This window comes from Anopheles coustani, chromosome X (genome assembly GCF_943734705.1).
Source record: "Anopheles coustani chromosome X, idAnoCousDA_361_x.2, whole genome shotgun sequence".
Classification (NCBI taxonomy): Eukaryota; Metazoa; Arthropoda; class Insecta; order Diptera; family Culicidae; genus Anopheles; species Anopheles coustani.
Window position 1 is genome coordinate 7,039,119 of NC_071290.1, and position 20,016 is coordinate 7,059,134.

The 20,016-nt window shown below is 47.1% G+C and overlaps 1 protein-coding gene across 1 annotated transcript; it reads right to left on the minus strand.

Annotated features, from left to right (window-relative positions):
• Window positions 1–714: 714 nt before the first annotated feature.
• On the minus strand, window positions 715–19,717 carry LOC131269156 (otoferlin-like). The gene is made up of 17 exons (XM_058271484.1): window positions 19,088–19,717; window positions 12,270–12,328; window positions 11,350–11,551; window positions 11,149–11,216; window positions 9,104–9,867; window positions 7,789–7,972; window positions 7,636–7,698; window positions 7,077–7,161; window positions 6,401–6,557; window positions 6,143–6,329; window positions 5,666–6,038; window positions 5,381–5,593; window positions 2,222–5,009; window positions 1,898–2,144; window positions 1,577–1,827; window positions 981–1,496; window positions 715–895 (listed from the first exon to the last, which is right to left on the minus strand). The coding sequence occupies exons 1-17, from the start codon at window positions 19,164–19,166 to the stop codon at window positions 715–717; spliced, it is 6,417 nt and encodes a 2,138-aa protein (XP_058127467.1). The 5' UTR covers window positions 19,167–19,717.
• Between the last annotated feature and the right edge of the window lie 299 nt (window positions 19,718–20,016).

The following is a 20,016-nucleotide window of genomic DNA, read 5'->3' on the forward strand; positions in this document are numbered from 1 at the left end:
TAGCAACAAAATTGTTGGTCCTAGGAACAAAGTAGCTTCTTGTGGAAATATGTTCGAAACACCTCTATGCGCTGGGTTAAATCCCGTGTGACAATCCGTTCAAACGAAGCCATACCTTTTGTGCATTCTCTTCCGCTTCCCCTTTCCTGCCGCCGTGGCTCTTACTCATTATTTTTCACCGCTCTATGTACACGTGTGCCTCTAGCTTTGTACGGTGAAAATTCCATTATTATCGGTGTGCGCTGGTTAGTGAGTGTGTTCTAATAAGTTTTGCGTGTTCGTTACCTTCCACTATAGGTGCATCTGATTGCGGTTTTTCGTTGCTTTCATTACCATGGTTAAACTAAACCTGTTAAGCGTTGGCCTGGCTATGTTTGGTTTTACTATGTTTGCTAATCGATGGTCGATATTATTTATGGAGAAATTGTCACTCGCTTGCGCACTTGTCGCGAGCCATTTCTGCTCCAGGAATGTTGGCGTTCGGTCATCTTACCGACTACGTGCGATGCGTTGCGAGAACAACATAATTGCGTAACGGGGTATTCGCTTCGTGGTTGTTATCTTTGCTTGATTATGTTTAAGATACCTGCAAACAGTTGCGTTCGACGACGGGCGCACTTTTCAAAGACCTTTCCTACACCTTCGCGCACAAATAAACTAGCAGCTGTGTGTGCGTGTGTGTGGCTGTGCGTGTTTGTAAATAAGGGCGCCGCCTTACGCTCCGAGCATTTTCTTCACCGTGTAGCCCGGCACGGAGTAGAAGAACAGGAGCAGAAGTATCGCCAGTCCGATAATGACGAGCCCTTTGATAATGCTCCACTTGTAGTTGTGCCAGACGATGTAGCGCACCGACTTGAGCGGGTTGAGAAACCACATGAAGGATGCGTCCGGTCGGCTGAAGAGAAAATCGCATCGGATCAGGTTAGTTCGTGACGGAGCAGAAAGTTATGAGGCAAGGACTCAGCAGAACTGCTACTTACTTCGGTTTTTCCAGCGGATCCGGCTCGTTCCGCCCGAATCCGGCCGGGTTCTTCTCCGCCTCCTCCTTCGTGAGCAGATGAATCTCCGCCTCCACCTTGCCGGTCAGCTCCATTTCGTCGTTCTCCTTCTTGATGAAGAACGGCCACCAGCCGCGGACGCGCTTCTGCTTGAAAATGTTCACCGTCGGCACGTTGTCGGTGCGCAGCATGTTGAGCGTGCAGAGTTTGGAGGACTTGGCGCCCCGCGGGAAGCGGTTCAGGTTGAGCGAGATGGCGCCGAGAAAGTCGTCGGCGGAGAAGTGGTCCGCGTCCCACACCTGCAGCTCCAGGCGGGCCGGGATCTTCACCTCCGTTTCGTCCCAGCTGAACAGCGACTCCTTGCGCGACAGCACGATGCGCTCCTCGGCGGCTAGGTACTCGAAGGGGAAGATGAAGCGCCAGTTGAAGTTGCCCTCGCCGGTCAGCGAGCGGTAGTGGATGTCCGTTGCCTGCATATCCTGCTGTCCTTTCAGCCATCTGAAGAGAAATTACCCAAACATGTCTTTAAGATATAGGAGTAGGCGGTATATGGTGAGCCAGCAAGGAGAGATACGAACCCCTTCACGTAAATGTCGGACATTTTCTCGCCGGTGAAGAAGGCATCATCTTCCAGCACCACGTCGTCCGTGTTCCAGATGACGACGCGCAGCTCGTAGGACTTGGGTTTCCGGGGCGAGATGTCAACCGGTGGACCCGGTAGCGGCATATCCATCGGGAACATATCCACCCACATCTCCAGCTTACCCTGCTCGATGCCTGGTTTGTCGGTGTTGTACAACGAGCGGGACTCGATGTGTTCCGGCACGATCTACCAGCAAGAATGCAAAAACATCGAGGTGATCGAGTTCGGTCTGTTGGGTTTTCACTAGATGCCTTACCTTACAACCTACGCGAGGCATCTCCTCCCACCGGTGCAGAACGGCAAGGGCCAGATGCTCGTCCCGGTACTTGATCGAGGTTGGATTGGACCAGGTTTGGATCTCCTCACTGGAAAACATGAAGCAGTAGCGCCCAATGGTGACCCGATCCTGCAGGTACTGTGGGCCTTCGAGTTTGTTCTCCTTGCACAACTTCGACAGAATTTGGGTGGGTTTCATCGGATCACGCCATATATTGTAGCCGGAGCTGTATAGGCAATGGGAGGAAGAAACAAAATCACTGTAGACGAAGTTTAGATTGGAGGAGGTTAGCAGGAAACCTACTCTTCGTAGTTGGTCGATATACCGCACATGGCCCGGTGCTTGCTGTAGAAGCGATTCTCCAGGTCGATCTTTGTCTCACCGATGAGGTCGTCCGAGCCGACCAGGTCCCAGTCGAAGATCTGCACCGTCAGCATCGAGTCTTGCGGGAAGGTGGCCTCGATTTCGAAACACTTGCCGAACACCGGATTCAGCTGCTTGCTGACGTAGTTATCCTTATCCGAGATACGCTTGCTGCCGAGCTGCAGTACCACGTACGGGTCTGCCTTGCCGTTCAGGTCCATCGGATGGAGATCGGTGGCCTTCACGATGTAGACACGCACCAGCACGTGAATCGGATCGTTGAGCGGGAGTGTTGGTGCGAACGCCGGTTCCATGCCCTTCTCGATCGGCAGCTTGTACACCTTGATCGCACCCTTGAAGTAGCCGACGATGCGCGTCTCGTCCTCCGTGCTGTCGCCCGTCTTCTTGCCGCGGTACAGCGGAAACGACAGCAGCCACTCCTTGAAGTCGTTGAACTCGTAGACCGACTCCAGCTCGTTGGGGTATATCTTGCAGGTGGCCACGCGGGACCCGGCGGGGCAGCTCTTCTGGGGCGTCGACTTGGGGCTCAGCTTCGACACAAACTTGGACGTCTTGACACCGAGCTTCCGGCCATTCTCGGTCGAGTCGTGGGCGCCACCCTGCTGGTGGGACTGCTGGTTCCGCTGCTGCTGCTGTTGCTCCAGCAGCCGCGAGGAGGTGGAGTGCTTCGTCGACTCGATCAGCTTCTCGTACGACAGAAAGTACTTGGTCCACCAGTCTTTGCTGGACTCGTCGTCGTCATCACCGCCGCCGCCCTGCGCGTCAAACGAGGCGTCCTGCGACTCCAGCTTCTTTTTCGCCTTCTTGCCCTTCGAGTGCAGTGCCTTGCCAACGTAGGCGGCACCGTACAGGGTGAGGTTTTCGCCGGACCACGAGTTGGTGAGGGCACCGACTGCGGCGGAATCCGCTGCTGGTGAAATGAGGTTGCCCGCCGATCCTCGGCGTCGCGAAAGCACTACCTGACCATCCTGGTTGAACCGCTTCGGGTCTTCCTTCGGTGGCGGACGGTGCATGTATTTGTGGATGGACGTGATCTGATGCGTACCGACCAGAGTGTAGCGTCCGAACGAGCGACAGTCGACGGCTCGGATCGTGATTGGTGGCGCGTAACGCTCCTCGATCGGCAGGTCGAGGTCGAAGAACTTCAACATGTTCGCAAAGTTCGGGTTCTTCTTGGCGTTCTGGATGATGCTGGAGTTCATGATCTTGCCCGAGCACTCGATGTCGATGCGGGGCTTATCGACCGTCATGAAATGCACCCGCTTGAGATCACGCAATCCCCAGAAGAGGACTTCTATGCGGAAGCGGGCCAGATTGGGACGAACTTCTTGCGGCACCGGGAGAATGGTTAGCGCCTGTTGCATCGCCGTCGACGTCTCTCCGGCTCCCCGATACTCGCCGTGAGCAATGTACTTCGGATCCGACAGACGCGGCACATCGTCCGATCCATGCTCAAGCATCTCGAAAGCCGCCAACAGTTCGCCGGCACCGTCGAGCCCGCGCGTGATCTCGAACCACTCCAGCACGGGCGTACTGTAGTGGTTCTCTTTCAACTTGATGCGTGGCTTGGCGATGGCGCGCCCTATAAAGTCCGACTTTCCCACCTTATCCTGGTCGTACACGTCGATGACGATGGTCGGTGGGTCCCGTTTGATCTCCTCCTTCGAGCCGTAGATAGTTATCTCATCGAACACCAGCAGCTCGTCCCAGGTTGGGCTGAGCGTTTCCTCGATCACCTGCGTCGTCTTGGAGTACTCGGTGATGTAGACCGTCGCGTACGGATCGCTCAGCCCGGAAGCGTCGGAGCCGATCAGCGAGCGTGCCTGATAGATGTGCGCCCGTAGCTGGAACACGTACTTCTCCACGTAGTGCACCGTCGTCGGTGCCGGTACGTTGCTCTTCTCGGCATTCTTGAGCTCGTGCAGCATTTCGTAGCCCCGCGGAAGGCCGGAGTAGAAAAACTTCTTGTGCTTGAGCGTACCGAGCCAGAGGTACAGCGACAGTTTCGCGCGCACATGCCACCCTGCCGGTCCGTCCGCCTGCTTGCCCGGCAGCTTCAGGAAGACCGTCTGCACCTTGCCGCAGAACACGCCCGTCTCCTCCTCGATCGTGGAGTAGATGAGGTCCCGCGCGTCCAACCGATGGTAGGCGACGCGCTTGCCGTTCGCAATCATCCACACAAACACGTCCGGCAGGGCGTGCTGCGGATCCTCGATGAGGAACTTCAACTTCGCCAGGTAGTTCTGGGCCGTCTTGTAGCGTTCCTTCATCGAGCTCTTGGTGACGAGGGCGCGCAGGTTGCGCGACATATTGCCGATCGACTCCACCTCGCGCTGGCACAGCTTGATTCGCTCCTTGTCGAGCTTCGTCTTGCCGGTACCGGGTCCCACCAGCGCCCCCTTCGTGATGGTGACGTACTTGTTGCAGCTGGAAGCCACCTCCTCGAGGACGCCCCGCAGCTTCACTTCGGCCGTTGGGTCCTCCTCCTCGAGCAGCAGGTTCGTCTCCGCCAGCCCAACTTCCATGCGTTCCGTAATCTTCGAAATCATGTTGCTATTGTACATCCGCCGCCGGAGGTCCGGGAACCAGGCGCGAACGTCCATGCACGGCTTGTAGTCCCAGTACGGTAGGTAGTAGTGATTCTTGTCATGCGTGATGGGCTTGCACGCACTCGTCGTGCTATTGTACGCAGTTGTATCGATCGACACTGTGGAAATAAAAGTTTTTTGGCAGACATTAGAGATCCTTCAGTTTGTAAAACAAATAAGGATTAAAATAGTGTTGTGCCTTATGGCTCTTTAGGAGAGATTCATTTGCATTCAGATTGATTCATGAATCTTCTGGGATTCGAATTTAGATGAATCTTTCTAAACCTTCATTAAGTTTCACAAATCTTCGTGATTCTTGCACTGACACGAATAAAGCGACTTTTTTTACATTAATGAATCTTTGGGATTCAGGAACCTCTCACTAAAAGTTTTATGAATCTCAAAAACGACGCCAAGAATCATTCAGATTGATGAATTTGAATCGGAAGTACACAACTCTAGATTAAAATCAAACGCGACCCTCCCTCACCAGGTTCCTCGTCGTCGTCCATGTTGTTGGTGGCGCTCTCGTTGTGGCCATCCAGCGAGTTGCCGGCGTTACCCATGCTCAGCTCGAAGTAAACCGACCGATCGCACACCTTCTTGTCCAGCATCGACGCCTCCAGGACGGTGGAGAACAGGAAGAAGCCATCGTTTTTGCAGTACGACGACTCGCATATAGGCAGCGTTGGTTCCACTTCCACTGTGCAGGTAATAGTGTGCCAGGTGCGTTAGTATGGTTTGGGCTTGTGGACCAGAACACCGCGCTACTTACCGTTCTTGTCGGCGAACAGCTCCACATTGTCGGTGATCTCGGTACGGATCGCTATCAGCAGCCGAGCCCGATAGCTGACGCCCTCGCCGAGCCCGGTGTTGAGGTTGGAGTGCTGGTCCAGCAGGTTGTAGTCCCGCGTCGACCCGTACAGATGCACGAACGACGGCCCGTACGTGGGCAGAAAGCCTTTCTCGCCATCGTTGGAGATCTGCTTCAGGTCGATGTAGTGCGTACCGATGATGGCCGGCTTCATCGGGTCCGCGTCCCGCAGCTGGATCTTGATGCGTTGGCACAGCGGCGGAAACATCTCCGTGAACACGAGCTGCTCGTTCCACACCGGGTTGTAGGAGGCCTTCTTCACGTTCGTTTTACCCTGCCGACATATTCAGAGATTCAGACCAAACACACACACACACACAAGCTATTATTATTTCACCGGACCGCGCGTGGTTAAGCAAAGGGGAAGAGTCGCTTTACCGTCAGTCCCGCAAACGACACCTGCACGTACGGATTGACGAGATCCTTCGCCTCGCCAGTGAACGCTCGCTTCACGTTCGCCATGATGGAAGAGTTCATGCGCGGCAGCCCGTCCGCCCGGTACACCTTGACGATGAACTTGGCGCGCTGGCGCTCGATCGGAACGCCGTCCGGCAGCAGCAGGTTCCTGCGGATGGACAGATAAAAGATATGGCCACATCAAAGCGGTGCCAACCCGACCGGAAAACGCCAACGTACGCCTCGATGTCGTCCGGATCCTTCTCCGACTTGGGCGGCACCTTCACCGTGTCGCCCTTGCCGATGATGCCGACGTCGCACTTCAGGTAGCCTTTCGGGCCGGCCGCAAAGTCTTCTGGATCGGACAGCAGCGCCCATTTGTGGTAGAACTGGTGGTCTGTCGGTGGCGCGGGAAGCAAAAGGCCGGCGGGTCGACGCAAAAGATGAAAAGCAGATAGAGACGGGAGTCAGGCGCGTCGAGGGAAAAGCCCAAACGAAACGAACACGATGATACTAACAGCATTGAGACAAGCATGACAATAGGGTGGATCTTAAGAACAACGAAAGATGTACACGAAATGGAGAAAACACAAACAGATATGGACGAGAAAAAACGGTGCAACGGTGCAGAAACAGGAAACAAAACCATCGCAACAAGGCATTCATGGAGTGATTGGAAAAAAATAATTTAAACACACACAGAGACGCACGCATAGAGAGGCAAACGTTGTTTGAGTGGCGGTATTTTGCGATAAAATGTTCTGAAGGGAACAACCTCCATTGTGATAAAAAAAAACAAAACCAAAATTAACACACACACACACACATAGGCGAGCATACACAAAACAATAAGGAGAAGGACGAATTCAAAGTAAGTTGGTTGGGCACAGTAATGGTTAAAATAGAAGGTAGCTACCGGGCGCATCGTAGACTGTTTTAAGATCGATTTTGAACGAGCCCACCACCGTTCCGGAGCGCATGAACTTGCGAGAATGTATGACCTGTTAACAGGCGAAGCGAATGAATGTTAATGGTAAGCTTTCCCTCCGCACTCCGCATCTGAACTCGTGACGTGGTTCAGAGAAGAGTCAGCAATCTATCCCGCTCGAGGCGCGGGATTCATGCGCTGGAATCGAGGGTTCGGTACAGTTGTGTGGTGCCTCCTGATACGCGAGTCGCTACAAGTTAGGCAAGCGATAAGTGCTGCCCGCTAACTTTGTACTTTGTAATTACTTTCTTTCGTCCGCTGTCATGTCCTTTTGCCAATTTCGCGTCTAACTAGCATCGAATGCAAACAATATTCTACAGCGAGAAATTAGGTCAACAGTCTTCAGAAGTACGACTCGCGGGACAGGAAGCGAATGATCTTGTTTGCTCACGGGGGGGAGGGGAGGGTGGTGGTGGGGGAGGGGGAGGTTTCTCTCCCTTCCGGACACGGGTTGTGAACGGGGGTAATACCAATGGCGGATACTTACAGACAGTGTGATAATCTTGTCGAACAGCATCACCGGTGGCATGTGGAAATCGAAGACGAAATACTGCAAATGGAAGCAAAGCGATGAGCAACATAGTGCCGGTAAGTATCTGCAGGCGCTATGTTCAGGCTCCGACTGTCTTCTCTGACTAACCTCGTTGTAGTACGGACAGTTGGTGCTCTCCTTCACGCTGGTGTACTTCTTTTGGTCCCCAACCTGGATGCAGACGACCGGATCCATGTTCAGGCCGGGCAGCTGCCGTGCCTCGATGATGGTGACGCACACCTGGAAGTCCTGCGACTTCAGATGATCATTTCCCTTGGCCATGCTTTTTAATCTGAGCGAAAGGTAAAGTGAGAAGATGGGTACGTGTCATTGGAAGTTTTCGCAAAGGCGATGCAAGTAGAATTCGATGTAAGCCTTTCTTCTTTCGCTGAAACTAAGCGGGCAAGTGCATGTCTTAGTTCGCAAAACTTTGAATCCCCAACAGTGCTGTAGCTATACTCCCTCGATGTTGCCATTACGTGCCTTAGATAGTAAGTGTTAGTTAGAACTATCAGATGTTCCAATACCGAATGCTTCCAAACAAAATACAGAGTGAAGTGGGGCAAAATTGCGCACTTCTTATATACCTGCATATATATCGCACCTCTCTTATAAGTAGGCGATTAAAGCAACGAGATTTTTAAATTACATCTGAACCTTTAATTTTCCCACTAAACGGTTTGCCAGTGGAAGCAAAACTTTTCCAGTGAATCAAAGAAAGAAAGTGCTTCATTTTTAATCAAGTTGTTTTTTTCAATTTAAAAAATAATTAAATGTGTCTAAGGTGAGTTTTAATAACGTTGACATGTAATATGTTTCATATGCCCTTAAATGCTAAAATTAGAAGACCCGTGATAAATATAACACAAATATTAAGTGTTATTTGTAGTTATTAAAAAAAAAATACAAATGCGTCCATAATAGAAGTCTTGATACAAAATTTTAATAGAAAAATATAGTCTACCGATAGGTTGCAAATAATAAATATTAAGTCATCAATTGTTTTCAAAGCTGAAACTAGTACTTCAAAGTTCTAGAATTACATGCTGTTGGAACGATATACATTTTGGTCCTCTGAACAATCACTTTCTCCATGGTTTACGTCACTGATAAATCATTTTCAAATCATTAAGTGCACATTTTTACCCCGCTTTGCTTTACAACAGAGAGTATTCCTATTCTCGGGACGTCATGAACCTGTGAGTATATAAAAAGTTGTCAACATTAATGTGAAAAGTGAAATAAATAGAGCCTGTTGACGAAATGTCTTTAGAGCGTCGAAATAGTGTTGCGCACTTGCTTGGATAATATATTCCCATTTCTACAAGTATAATCCAAAATGAATGGTGTAAAAGCTAGTAAAAGCTGAGCACTTCCTACCCTTTAACTCCGAGGCAAAGCGAATGAACTTGGCTGCACTTACTTCTTGAGCTTCTCATTAGTGGTGACGTCCTCGCCGTCGCTGGAAGCATTCGAGTGGGTACTACACGTCTGCGAGACGTTCTCGTAGCCGCCAGGAGGCACCGCCCCCTTGCCGGTCGCGCTGGTCGGGCTCTCGCCGGCCGCCCCCGTCCCCGTCCCTGGCGCCGCGTGCCCTTGCTCGCCGCCGGAAGTCCGGCCCGGCTCGGCCGACTGCTCCCGCTCGTGCCCGGTGCTGGTGATCAGCGATTTGCCCTCGTCCTCGGTGCTGCTGGCGGTGCTCTCGCGCGACGAGTGCCTCGAGCGGCCCAGCCGCATGAAGTTCCGCACCGTCCGGAGCGTCACCTTCTTGTCCGAGATGGACTTGGCCGGCCGGGCGGACGCCTCGTTATCGGAGGAAGCGTGATCCGACGGCTGATTGCTGGCGGGCCCGCCGCTTCGCTCGCCGATGCCCGAACCGGAAGACATCACGCGCTTGATGATGTTCGGTTTCCGGTCGGAACCGCCACCACCACCACCACCACCACCACCACTGCTCGGCGCCCGGCTCGAGCGGGTCCGGCCGGACGACGAGGACGGCTGGTCGGCCGTCCTGCTCTGCGACAGGCTCTTCTCGAGGTTGGCGATGTTCTGCTCGATGTCCAGCAGCATCTGCTGGTCGTCGTCGAGGCTGGACTGCTGGTGCAGCGAGTGCACCACGCGGGGCGCGTAGAAGTTCCCGGACTCATCCTCCGGGCTCTGATAGCACACGTCAAAGCTGACGTACGCCTGAGCAAAGGGAAAAAAAAAACACCCCAAAACGAACAATAAATATGAGACACAGTTCTTCACTGAAATGTAAAGCGACAGGCTGTCAAAATAAACTACCATTTCTAACAAACAAAACGAACAGGTTGTCAAATCGGAAAGGGGTGGTGGTAATATTTCAACAAAAGATATTTAAATCCTTAAACAGGGATGCGAATCATAGCAAAGAAAGTTCCCATCGAGAAAAGCAAATAAGCAAGTGGGTAAGAGGCTCTGTGACGAGCCATAATTAATTCTTCGTTTAATAAATCCAAAGCAGTTCAGTAAAAGTTATCTGTGATGGTTTAAATCTATCTATAAAGAAAAACACCCTTCCATTCAGTAAACATATTAATCGAGCTTTAAATACCGCTCAATAGATCACTAGAGCGTTTCAAATAGTGAATATGAGACAAATACAACGAAACAAAGTTGTATAAAGCATCACCATCATCGATACGAAGAGAAAAATTCAACTATAAAATTAATACAGCGGTCGAAATAGATGTAAAACAATGTTGGCAAAAAACTTTATAAGTAAATTTCAACAGATATATTTAAGGTAATTAAAAAGTGATACTATTTTGGGTGATTTGAGAAGGGTGCCTCACGTTTGAAACCACAACCAAATTGATTTTCTGTGTTGTGACAATATTTACATAATAAATTTGATTGATTAATTCGCCAAATCGTAATTTGACATTTATTTACCAAAATAAAAAAGGATCATTATTCGAAATCGAATCACGCTTAAAGGATTGCCGACCACTGTAAATCATCTCGAGCACTTTACCAGCAAAATGCCAACCGACGCAGGCCAAAATGGAGTGAAAACAACAAATCCAAAATGGAAGGCGAACGTCCGACGTCTACCGGTCTCATCCAAATAATTAGCGGCAAAATGACCCTTTGAAGTGCCGAAACGGGCGGGGGGGGGGGGGGGGGGGGGGGAGGAAAAACGGGAAAAACTCGACTCGGTTTGTTCCCGGCGAGAGTGCTATGGGCTATTAATGTGTTCGGAGTGGAGTTGTACCATCCATCGGCCTTTCATAATTACGGCTCGCACAAATGGATCGCTGAAGGGTCAATTGTGTTGATGAAAATTGTATTAAATGAGCGAACGGGAGTAGATGTTAAATGTCAGAAGGTAGGATAAAGGAGTAGAGAGGGAAAAGACACAGCTTCTACAGTCGTTTGGGGATATTCTCCGACATTCAACTACCAACTAAAAGCGGAAACGAGTGGCACGGGTGAGATGCTTACATCGATTGGTTTGTTTGATAGATCCACCAGACGGTCCTCTATCCGCAGCCGGCCTTCGTTGATAAGAGCTTCAAAGAGGGAAAAGCGGAAGTCGGTTTGAGTGGACACGCCCGTGGCTGGATATAATAAGGCCCGTGTTTTCCGGTCACCTTCGCCCAACCAGGAAAGGCCCATCCTGTTTTTCCGGGAAATTAGATTTACCTTGCGCAAGCATGACGAATCGGCCGATGATTTTGGTGCTGCTGGTGATGCTGCCGCGGTTGGCGGGCCCGCCCGAGCCGTTGCCGCCGCCGGACGCGATCCCGATGCCGGTCTTCAGCAGGATCTTCGTGGTTTGCTGCCGCAGCTCGACGGTAATCGTTTCCGCCTCGTCCGCCGCCCGCGCCAGCGGCCAGATGAAGCTCTGCGACCCGAGAACGGCAGAAGAAGGGCGTCGAAAGGGAATTAATTCGTTTGCCCTCTGGGGAGGGTCACGGCGAGCTTATTTATGTTTGCCGGTGCGCTGCGGGGCGCAAACTTTGTCGTCCCTCTGGACGCTGGAGGTTGAAGTTGTGTCCAGGGCGAAGCCGTCGGAGCAGACGCTGGCGATGATTACGAGCGAAGCTAGGTAGCTCCGTGCCAACGCATCCTCGCAGGTTCGTCATAACTTTGTAATAGCGTTCGTTAATTATCCGGTTGCGGTTTAACTTACGGATCAGTTACGTACATATTTTACAGGCTTTTCTTATTAACTTGTTAAGTTTCGATTCAAATTTCAGTTTTATATTTTACAAATAGTTTTCGCTATTTTAAAGTCTTCTTTAACAGATATTGAAGTCGTAATACATCATATCATCTAGTGTGACTTATATTTGATGTAACTAGTATTTGTGAATAGTATTGTGAATAGTATTGTGAATAGTGAAAATCTATTACATATTATATATTTTAATACTTCCACACAGTTTCAAGCACTGCAAATGTTTTTGAAGATTTGTTTGATCACTTTTTTAATGAGCTCCGATTTACTAACTCAATACAACACCATTTTAAATATGCCGTTATTGTAAGTATTAAATTAAAACATAACCCTCATTGAAAGAGTAAAAACCATAACTCTTCTCTACTTCTAAGAAACTTACCTGGTTAACTTCCACATGTTCCGAGCCGCAGTTAAGCTCAGTCGTGGTGTGAGCGACCCCTGTAAGTAAGAAGTAGACAAGAATAAAAAAATAACCAGGTTGACTTACAGATGAAATAAACTTTCTTAGATATAAACAATATGTTTTCTAGCTTCGTTTTCTAAATTGATTTGAAACGTGATTTTTTTTAAAGATTGTGTTCTTTGTTGTTTGTTGAATGACCTTCCTTAAACCAAACGACATTGATATTTTACAGCATCCCTCTGTGTCTAGGACAAGAACCTCGTACAAGTCCAAATCCAATTCAGCTCTGGGGGATTGGAACTTCAACATTGCTGCCTTCTTCCGAGCAGGACACTTCAGTTTGTTAAAAGAAAAACATTTTATGCAAATCATATCGGATCATGTAGGCGTGTTCCAGCGGCGTTTAGATCTGAGCCGCCTAAGCTTGGAGGTAGATCAATTGATGACAAGACCCTGAGATACCCATTTCGACACCATAACGACAACGTTTCGGTCGGAATAAATTATACAAACTGTTTGCCCATCGTTGGCACTCGACGCGTTTGCCGCAAGAAAAGGCCTGAATATTTACCCGGAATAATCTAAAACAGTACGGAGAAATATTGCACACTGTGGGATTCCATCACAAGTCACTTTTAAGTTTGGGTTTCATTCCAACATTTTCAAAAAAAGTCGGTTACTGAAAAAACTGATGAAAAACTCTTCGAAATTATTAAAAACTGAATGTCAACATCGTTAAAAGAAAAAACGGTCATAGTTGAACAAATTACGCTTATTGGAAAGAGCTTGCAATTTGTTTCTAACTTAATGCCAACGACAAAGGCACCAGGCGTCTCCATCGTTAACGGTGCTGACTAGCCTCAACGAAATTACAGTCTTTTACTTTGCATTTTTTCTTTTAATTTCAACTATTTATCGACTTTCAACTAATTTCACTTGACTTTGCAAATATTTCTTTCCAATTCACCCCGAAAGAGGATAAATATGTTATTTTTTTATCTAGTCAAAATAAAAAAAGGTTGAGAATTCGTAACCAATCCTTTTTTCCCAACGAATGATCATGTTATGGAGGAGTTTGTATGTAAATAAGCGCAGATTCAAAGGTTATTTCAAAATTGCAAATGTCTCCACCCTATTGTTACAGTTATGCCCTAGTTGCAGAGGTACTGGGCGTCTCCATCGTTAAAAGTTCTAGCTTGTGTCCATGATAATGCACTCTTTCACTTTTCCAACCGCTGTCGTTTGTGGAAATCCGCCTATTGTACTCTTTCTCAGCATTATATGCCACCAATCTTTTCTTTTCTATACTTGACAACAAAACTGCTCGAAAAGTTAGAAAAGAAGTTAGAATGCTTTTTGCAAAATGTAGCGCAAAGTGCGAGTTATCATTCTGATAAAATAGCGATTGATCTTAGTAATAAAAGTTTACAGTCTTAAAGTAAAAGTATTTTATTTTGATATCAGTTCTGTGAAGTTTAAGCTCCATGTTCTCACCTGCACTCAACTCCTCTTGACTTTATGCTTCTCGTTTGTAGTTTCACTCTCCTGCGTAAGACTTGATTTGGCAAAGTTTTTTACAAAGACTTCGGGGATAAAGTTACAACAAAAAAGTCTGACATTCAAGCCATTGAAAAACTATTTCATCCCGCTGTTTACTCCATGCCGCATGCTGTAACATTGGTTGGGAGCAGCTTTAATAGGATTTCATCCATATTAAAGTCAAAACCAGTCTTCAGACTTTGTTTTGCTTACTATGAGAAACATATAAGTTTGCAAAGAGTAATCAAACAATTACCGAAATATGAAACATACAGTTTGTCGTGTTTGTTTACCGCTTTTCAACTGAGGACTATCATTTGTGTAGGTTTTTATTTTGTTAAATGGGAATCACAGGAAACATCACAAATTATATCTGTGAAAGATCGAGGTGTATATAATTTTCTGACAAAACAAAACCAAATTGAACAACCAAGAGATTAGATTTTCCCATCGTGTTGTACGATGTTTGCTATCAGCGCTGCAATTGACCTTTAAGAAGTACGTAACACACTAGGTAAAGTTTACATAGGGCTACGTGTCATGGTGTGAAGGGTTCGTGTTTGTGTTTGATCATCTAATACTAGTTCGGTCAACCTTGCCCACCCCCCCGAAAGGCTTCCCTGTGCTCCTTTAATAGTCAATCGTGGCGGCGCTAAGCATTCCCGTTCACTTTTCTATTTCATTTTTCACTGCTCGCCAACGCAGCGATAAATATTCAGTAAATGGTTATCTAAGCGTAATAAAAACATAAAAGATGCTTGTTTTTCTTTTCCTTTTTTTCCAAGCGAAGATCGCGTAGCACCGAATGAGCAGCGGAGGCAAGACAAACCCAATGTTGCTTATCCTCCCCCGAGGCACGAGCGGTCCGAGGCTACTGATTGGGTTTTTTTTTTTCGTCGGAAATCATTTCGGCTAACCTCCTCCTTGCCCCCCCACGACCGCTCACTTCGCCACCGTCTCGTGCAATCAATTTCACCGATATTGGGAGCCCGTTTCCATTTGGCCCGTCCAGATATATCTCGACGCCAATCCACTCAGGCTGGCCCGGACTCGCACTCGCAAGTGGGTGGTGTGTTTGGTTTTTTTTTTGTTTTTTAAAGATGACACCACAGACACGGCAGACCTTAACCGTTGGCCCGGCATGCTCTTTTGCGGCGTGCGACAGGGGGATATAAAAATCGGGATTACCGTCAGCTCGCAAACGCAAATCTCCGGCCGGTTTCGGAACGGGGCCGCAATCTCTAAGCAACAAATTGAAGTCGGTTTTCCATTCATGCGAGTGCGAGTGCGGTGGCTGTAAAAGCAGGCCTTCGAGCCTCCTCGAGAGTGGTTGTTCGTTTGGTTCTTTTTCAAACCTGCTAATGCAAGCACCCAAAAGTCACACGAAACGCTCACGGTCGGGTACCGCGTAATGGTTGCTATTAATCTTCGTCTGCTTTTTTCCTGCGAACGTGTGTGTGTGTGTGTGTGTGTGTTTAGAAAGAAATATGTACGCCTCCAGTCTGCAGCTCGGTGAATTAAGTAGGATTTAATACAAAACCTGCTTAAACCCGAGCAGATTCCGAAACGGCACAGTGGGCTGGCAGCTGCCTGTTTTAATCGGAAATTGATAGAGTGGATAACCCACTCGACTCAAGACGGTGTTCGGAAATGGGGAGATGATTGCTTGCACACAGCAGCTTCTATTAATCGCGCGACAACAATCATTAGTGCTTGCTTAGAGCCTGAGAGCTCTCACTGCGTTTCGTCATAATTTCCTTTCCGGTTGTTTCGTTCGGCTTAAGCTTAATGGAAAACCCATCTCTGGGAATAGTTTGCAACGTACTCTAACCGATTCAGATAACAACTTCCCCGAGTTAGAGGTTTTTCTCCATAAATATTACGAATAATCGAAAAATCCCGCTTACATGCGATGAGTGTAGGGAAAATAAAATGCTGATAAAAGTTACCCCGGTCGATTTAATCCTTTTTTAATCGAGAACTATATTGGGACACGGCCAACAATGGAACATCGAAAAGCCATACCGGATTGAAGTGAGGTTTATTTCTTTTTACTACCAGTACAGGCCAGACTGTCTCTTCGGAAAACCATAAATCAATGCAAGTACGAAATCAGTCGGTACGAATTTTCCCGGCCACAAAACCTTTCGGGCCACCCTTGGCCCTTTTCGGAGCCCGAACCGGCAATCTGGCCGATTTGTGAACGATCTGATTAATTATTTACAATAATCGTTGGTACGATCGAACCCTGCTCGTAAATCAAAACAGCGTCTGGTAAACTTTGAACTGTCACTTTCGGGGCCAAGCGGGCGCGCTCGAGTGTAGTTTGGTGAAAGTTTACGGTTTGCCTTAATTAAGGTTTGCAAATTTGTTTGCACGGAAGCTGTATAATCCCCACTGGGGACTGGAGCGTTCCCAAAATGCTCAAGGTGCTCTCTTAAATGGCCTTAAAAGGCCTTTTTTCATCCATTCCTTGTCTTTAGATAGGTTCTATAATTCACTGTTTTTGTTTGAAATTCCAGAAGCTACCTTTCTCTTATTATTACAGGGTTTCGATTCATATAATGGAATATTTCAATAGGTAGAGGGAACATTTCAAACGCATAGGGGATATTTTCAACCGGTAAAGGTAACTTTCCAATCATATAGGAGAATGTATCAGACAGCTAGGGGAATCGTGCAATGTCACCGGGGAGCTTCGGAACCGGTTAGGGGAGCGAGCTGGTAATCTCACTCAACTCATCATTTTTATGTCAAGGAATGTTATAACTGTGGATAGTAGAATATTCGAAAATCGTATAAGTTATTTTCAACTAAAAGAAATGTATAGCTTCAACTAAAATATACTGCACAGTACTAATGATTGTACTGAATTAATTGACAAAAATCATAAAAATTGAACTAGTTGAACTCGAAACTGTGAATTATCTTCAATAAAATACTATTTTTTCTTAACATTGATAAGAGTCTTGAAGTAACGTGCACATCATTCTGTAATTCCTTCGATTTAAGCCCCCCCAGCAGTTTAATTATTGATCTAAAAGCGGATCGAGTGTTTCACAGAACCGTTCGAACGAAACGAAACAGATGCAAAATTGGAGAATGTTGTTGTGTTTTAGTTGAAAATAACTTATACGATTTTCGAATATTTTACTATCCACAGTTATAACATTCCGTGATTATGAGTTTAGTGAAATTAACAGCTCGCTCCCCTAACCGTTTGCAAAGCTCCCCAGTGACATTGCACGATTCCCCTAGCTGTCTGCCACATTCCCCTATATGATTGCAAAGTTATCTTTACCGGTTGAAAATATCCCCTATGCTTTTGAAATGCTCCATTATATGAATAGAAATCCTGTAACTTTAATATTTTCATCTTGAAGATAGAACACACTGTGTTTCATTTTGAAAAAGCGATGTAGTACACTGGAATCGATCCGTTTCGAATGTTTTTTTCTATTTTGCAGATGCTTGCATGTTCGGAATAGAAAGTTGAAAGAGAAACAGAACTGTATTAATAACACAACAATGCGCACAAAATCGTACCGCTATCGGCTTTAGCACTGTCTGACAAAATCGTCCCATCTGCATCGACGACACCGAACAGCAGCTGTCCGTGTCCTGCCACGTCGGTAATCTTCAGCATGATTCCTGCGCTCACTGTGCTGGCTGCCAGCACAACCGATGAGTGAAGGTGGAAATGAAATTTCCATCATGAAACCGGGCAGGCGAAAGCCGCCGGACCGTCGCGCAGCCCTCGCAGATCGTTGACAAATGTATATTTATGGCGAAAAGCCCCGCTGACAGGAGACAAATTTGCTGGCTCGCTGAACTCGATTTCACCGGTTGCGTGCGTGGGGCGATAGGAAAGCGTATTTTATGGTGTACGGAAAGGTGAGGCAATATGCACCTCCGAGGTGTGAAAGATATTGTCTCGCAGGTCGGTGAACACAGGCAATCAACGATAGATTATGTTGAATCTTTCAATTCTATCTACCAAAACCATAAATGTGTGTAAACAACACCTCTTTTTTACAGTTGTGAGTTACGAATAATGAGAGGAGTATTCATTAGAAAATCCTAAACGCGAGAAATATCTTTCGCTTTTTATCGCAAATCAGCTGATTTTATTAGTTTCCAACGGTGTATATGGCCCCATTTTTCCCTACACCCACAAAACAGGCGCTCGTTGCCTACTTGCTATCCTTTAATTTTCTGCGGTTGTAATTTCCTTTTGCTATCCGATTGATTTCTTTTTTTTTCATTTGGTTATGTTCATCACGTTTGCTATTAAAATCATCGTTATTGCTTCCTAACTTGCGTCCCTTTGCTATGGATTCCCGTACTTTCACCGGCTTCATTTCTTTTTTCCTTACAGTTTGTCGGTTGAAATTGGAATGGTTTCGATTCGATTCTCGCAAATCCTGGACGAATAATTACTCCCGGGATGGGAGAACGCAGGTTGAAAAATAATCCTATCGCAAAAACCGTTTTTGCGCCCATTTGTACTTCAATGCGAATCGCTTTTTTTGCGGGTTTTTACAAAAAAAAAAAAAGCAAAACTAAACATCAAACGTGAAATGGAAACCATTTTTTCATTTTCCATGAATCATGTGATGCTGGAATCGCATTTCAGGAATCAGTGAAGTTGCGCTCAAATTTCAATTTTGAGTCCAATTAACAGACTTTTATTTTTAGTAAAAGAAACACGTGATAGCATTAACAATTTATCAAATCATCTACAGTTGCAATGAAGTGAAGTATGTTTTTAAAATCCACGAGATTTGACTTAAATTATCCTTTTTGTCATTACAAAGAAGATAAACAATTTCTAAATAATTTTACATGTTCATTCTATAACCAAACGAGTCGTTGTGATGGAAAACAACGTATAATAAACCATTTTTATGCTCTTCCAACCAGTTGTCTGAATCAGATTGGAATGGAAAAATGAGTAAAGTAATATTTTTTCTTGAGTTTGTTATTTGATACATCGTTCTCTCTTTTTTTTACGATGAACAAGAACGAGAATTGAAGATTCGCAAATGGGACATTCTAGCATTCTAGTGTCCAAAACTCGCCCTAAGAGTTGCTATGCTTCATGTTTCATTAACATTTGACAGTCAAACGTCGGACGAGATTAGACCTTTCTCGTTTCGCAAAGTGCAGCTGTTCGACTTGGGACTTCTGGCTTTTTTACTTTGTGGCAAAATGATGAAAATGAAGAAATAAGAGGAAAAAATGGTGCTGCTTACCTCGGAACTCGACCCGGCCAAGCAGGTTGGCCTTCGACTTCGGCAGCTGGAACTTGTTTATCCGCACCGTGAGCGACATGGCTGGCGTTCCGGTCGGGCTCGGGTCGAGATTGTGGGTGGGTCCGTTTCTTTCCTCCGTAAACTGGTTAAGTTGTTTGCTCTACGCTACTTTGCTTTCTTTCCCTTTTTTTTTTTTTTGCTGTGGACACTCGGAATCAGTCCGGCGTCTCAGACGCCCTCGAGAGCGTCGGCCTTTCGGTTGATCGTCGCCAGGTTGATACAAAGGGGTTGGTAGTGATGATATGTCGTTGAGTTTTAAAGCTTCAATCGGTTGCGGCTACTCACATTACGGCACGCACAAACAAACCCGCAAACGCACACACAAACACACACCCGCACTGCACGCACTGTCATGCCCGCATCCGGACGCGCTTTCCCGAGCGTTTGAGGTTTCCAGTTTCAGCCGTTCTGCAGCGCTGGACGTTTCATCTTTTCCCAGCAGTCCTCGGGCCGGGGCCGAGCCTTTGGCCGGGCGGCTTATTGAAATTCCGTTCGTCTCAAAGTGCTCTTGCTTCGAAGCCCTTGCAATGTCGCTTCTTTTTCCCTCACTTTTCACGCCTAGCATCCATTCATTACGAGCGTTGCTTGCACGGCAGTTCACTTGACACTCAACTTTCGCACTTTCTGATGGAATTGGCGCCCGGTATCTGAAAATCGAGAGAAGTAGAAAGATGGGGGAAAGAAATGTTCAATCACATTAATTTACTGCCTGCCGCCGGACGGAAGCGAGGGAATCGCAAAACAGTGGCATTTGCATTCGTGCCATGCAATTTTATCGCATTTCCACAGTACAGGCCAATCAAGGCTGCGCCATGTTGACCGACTTGATTGAATTGCTTTCAACTGGTGTCATTTCGCTCGCCAAGCAC

Bases quoted from the DNA above. Each gene is read 5' to 3' on its own strand.
- LOC131269156 (XM_058271484.1), bottom strand. From the start codon at position 19,166: ATGTCGCTCACGGTGCGGATAAACAAGTTCCAGCTGCCGAAGTCGAAG. The intron at 6,039-6,142 runs GTAAAGCGACTC...ATATGTCGGCAG, and splicing joins TGTCGTTTGCGGGACTGACG to GGTAAAACGAACGTGAAGAA. The intron at 896-980 runs GTAAGTAGCAGT...TTTTCTCTTCAG, and splicing joins GATCCGCTGGAAAAACCGAA to CCGACCGGACGCATCCTTCA.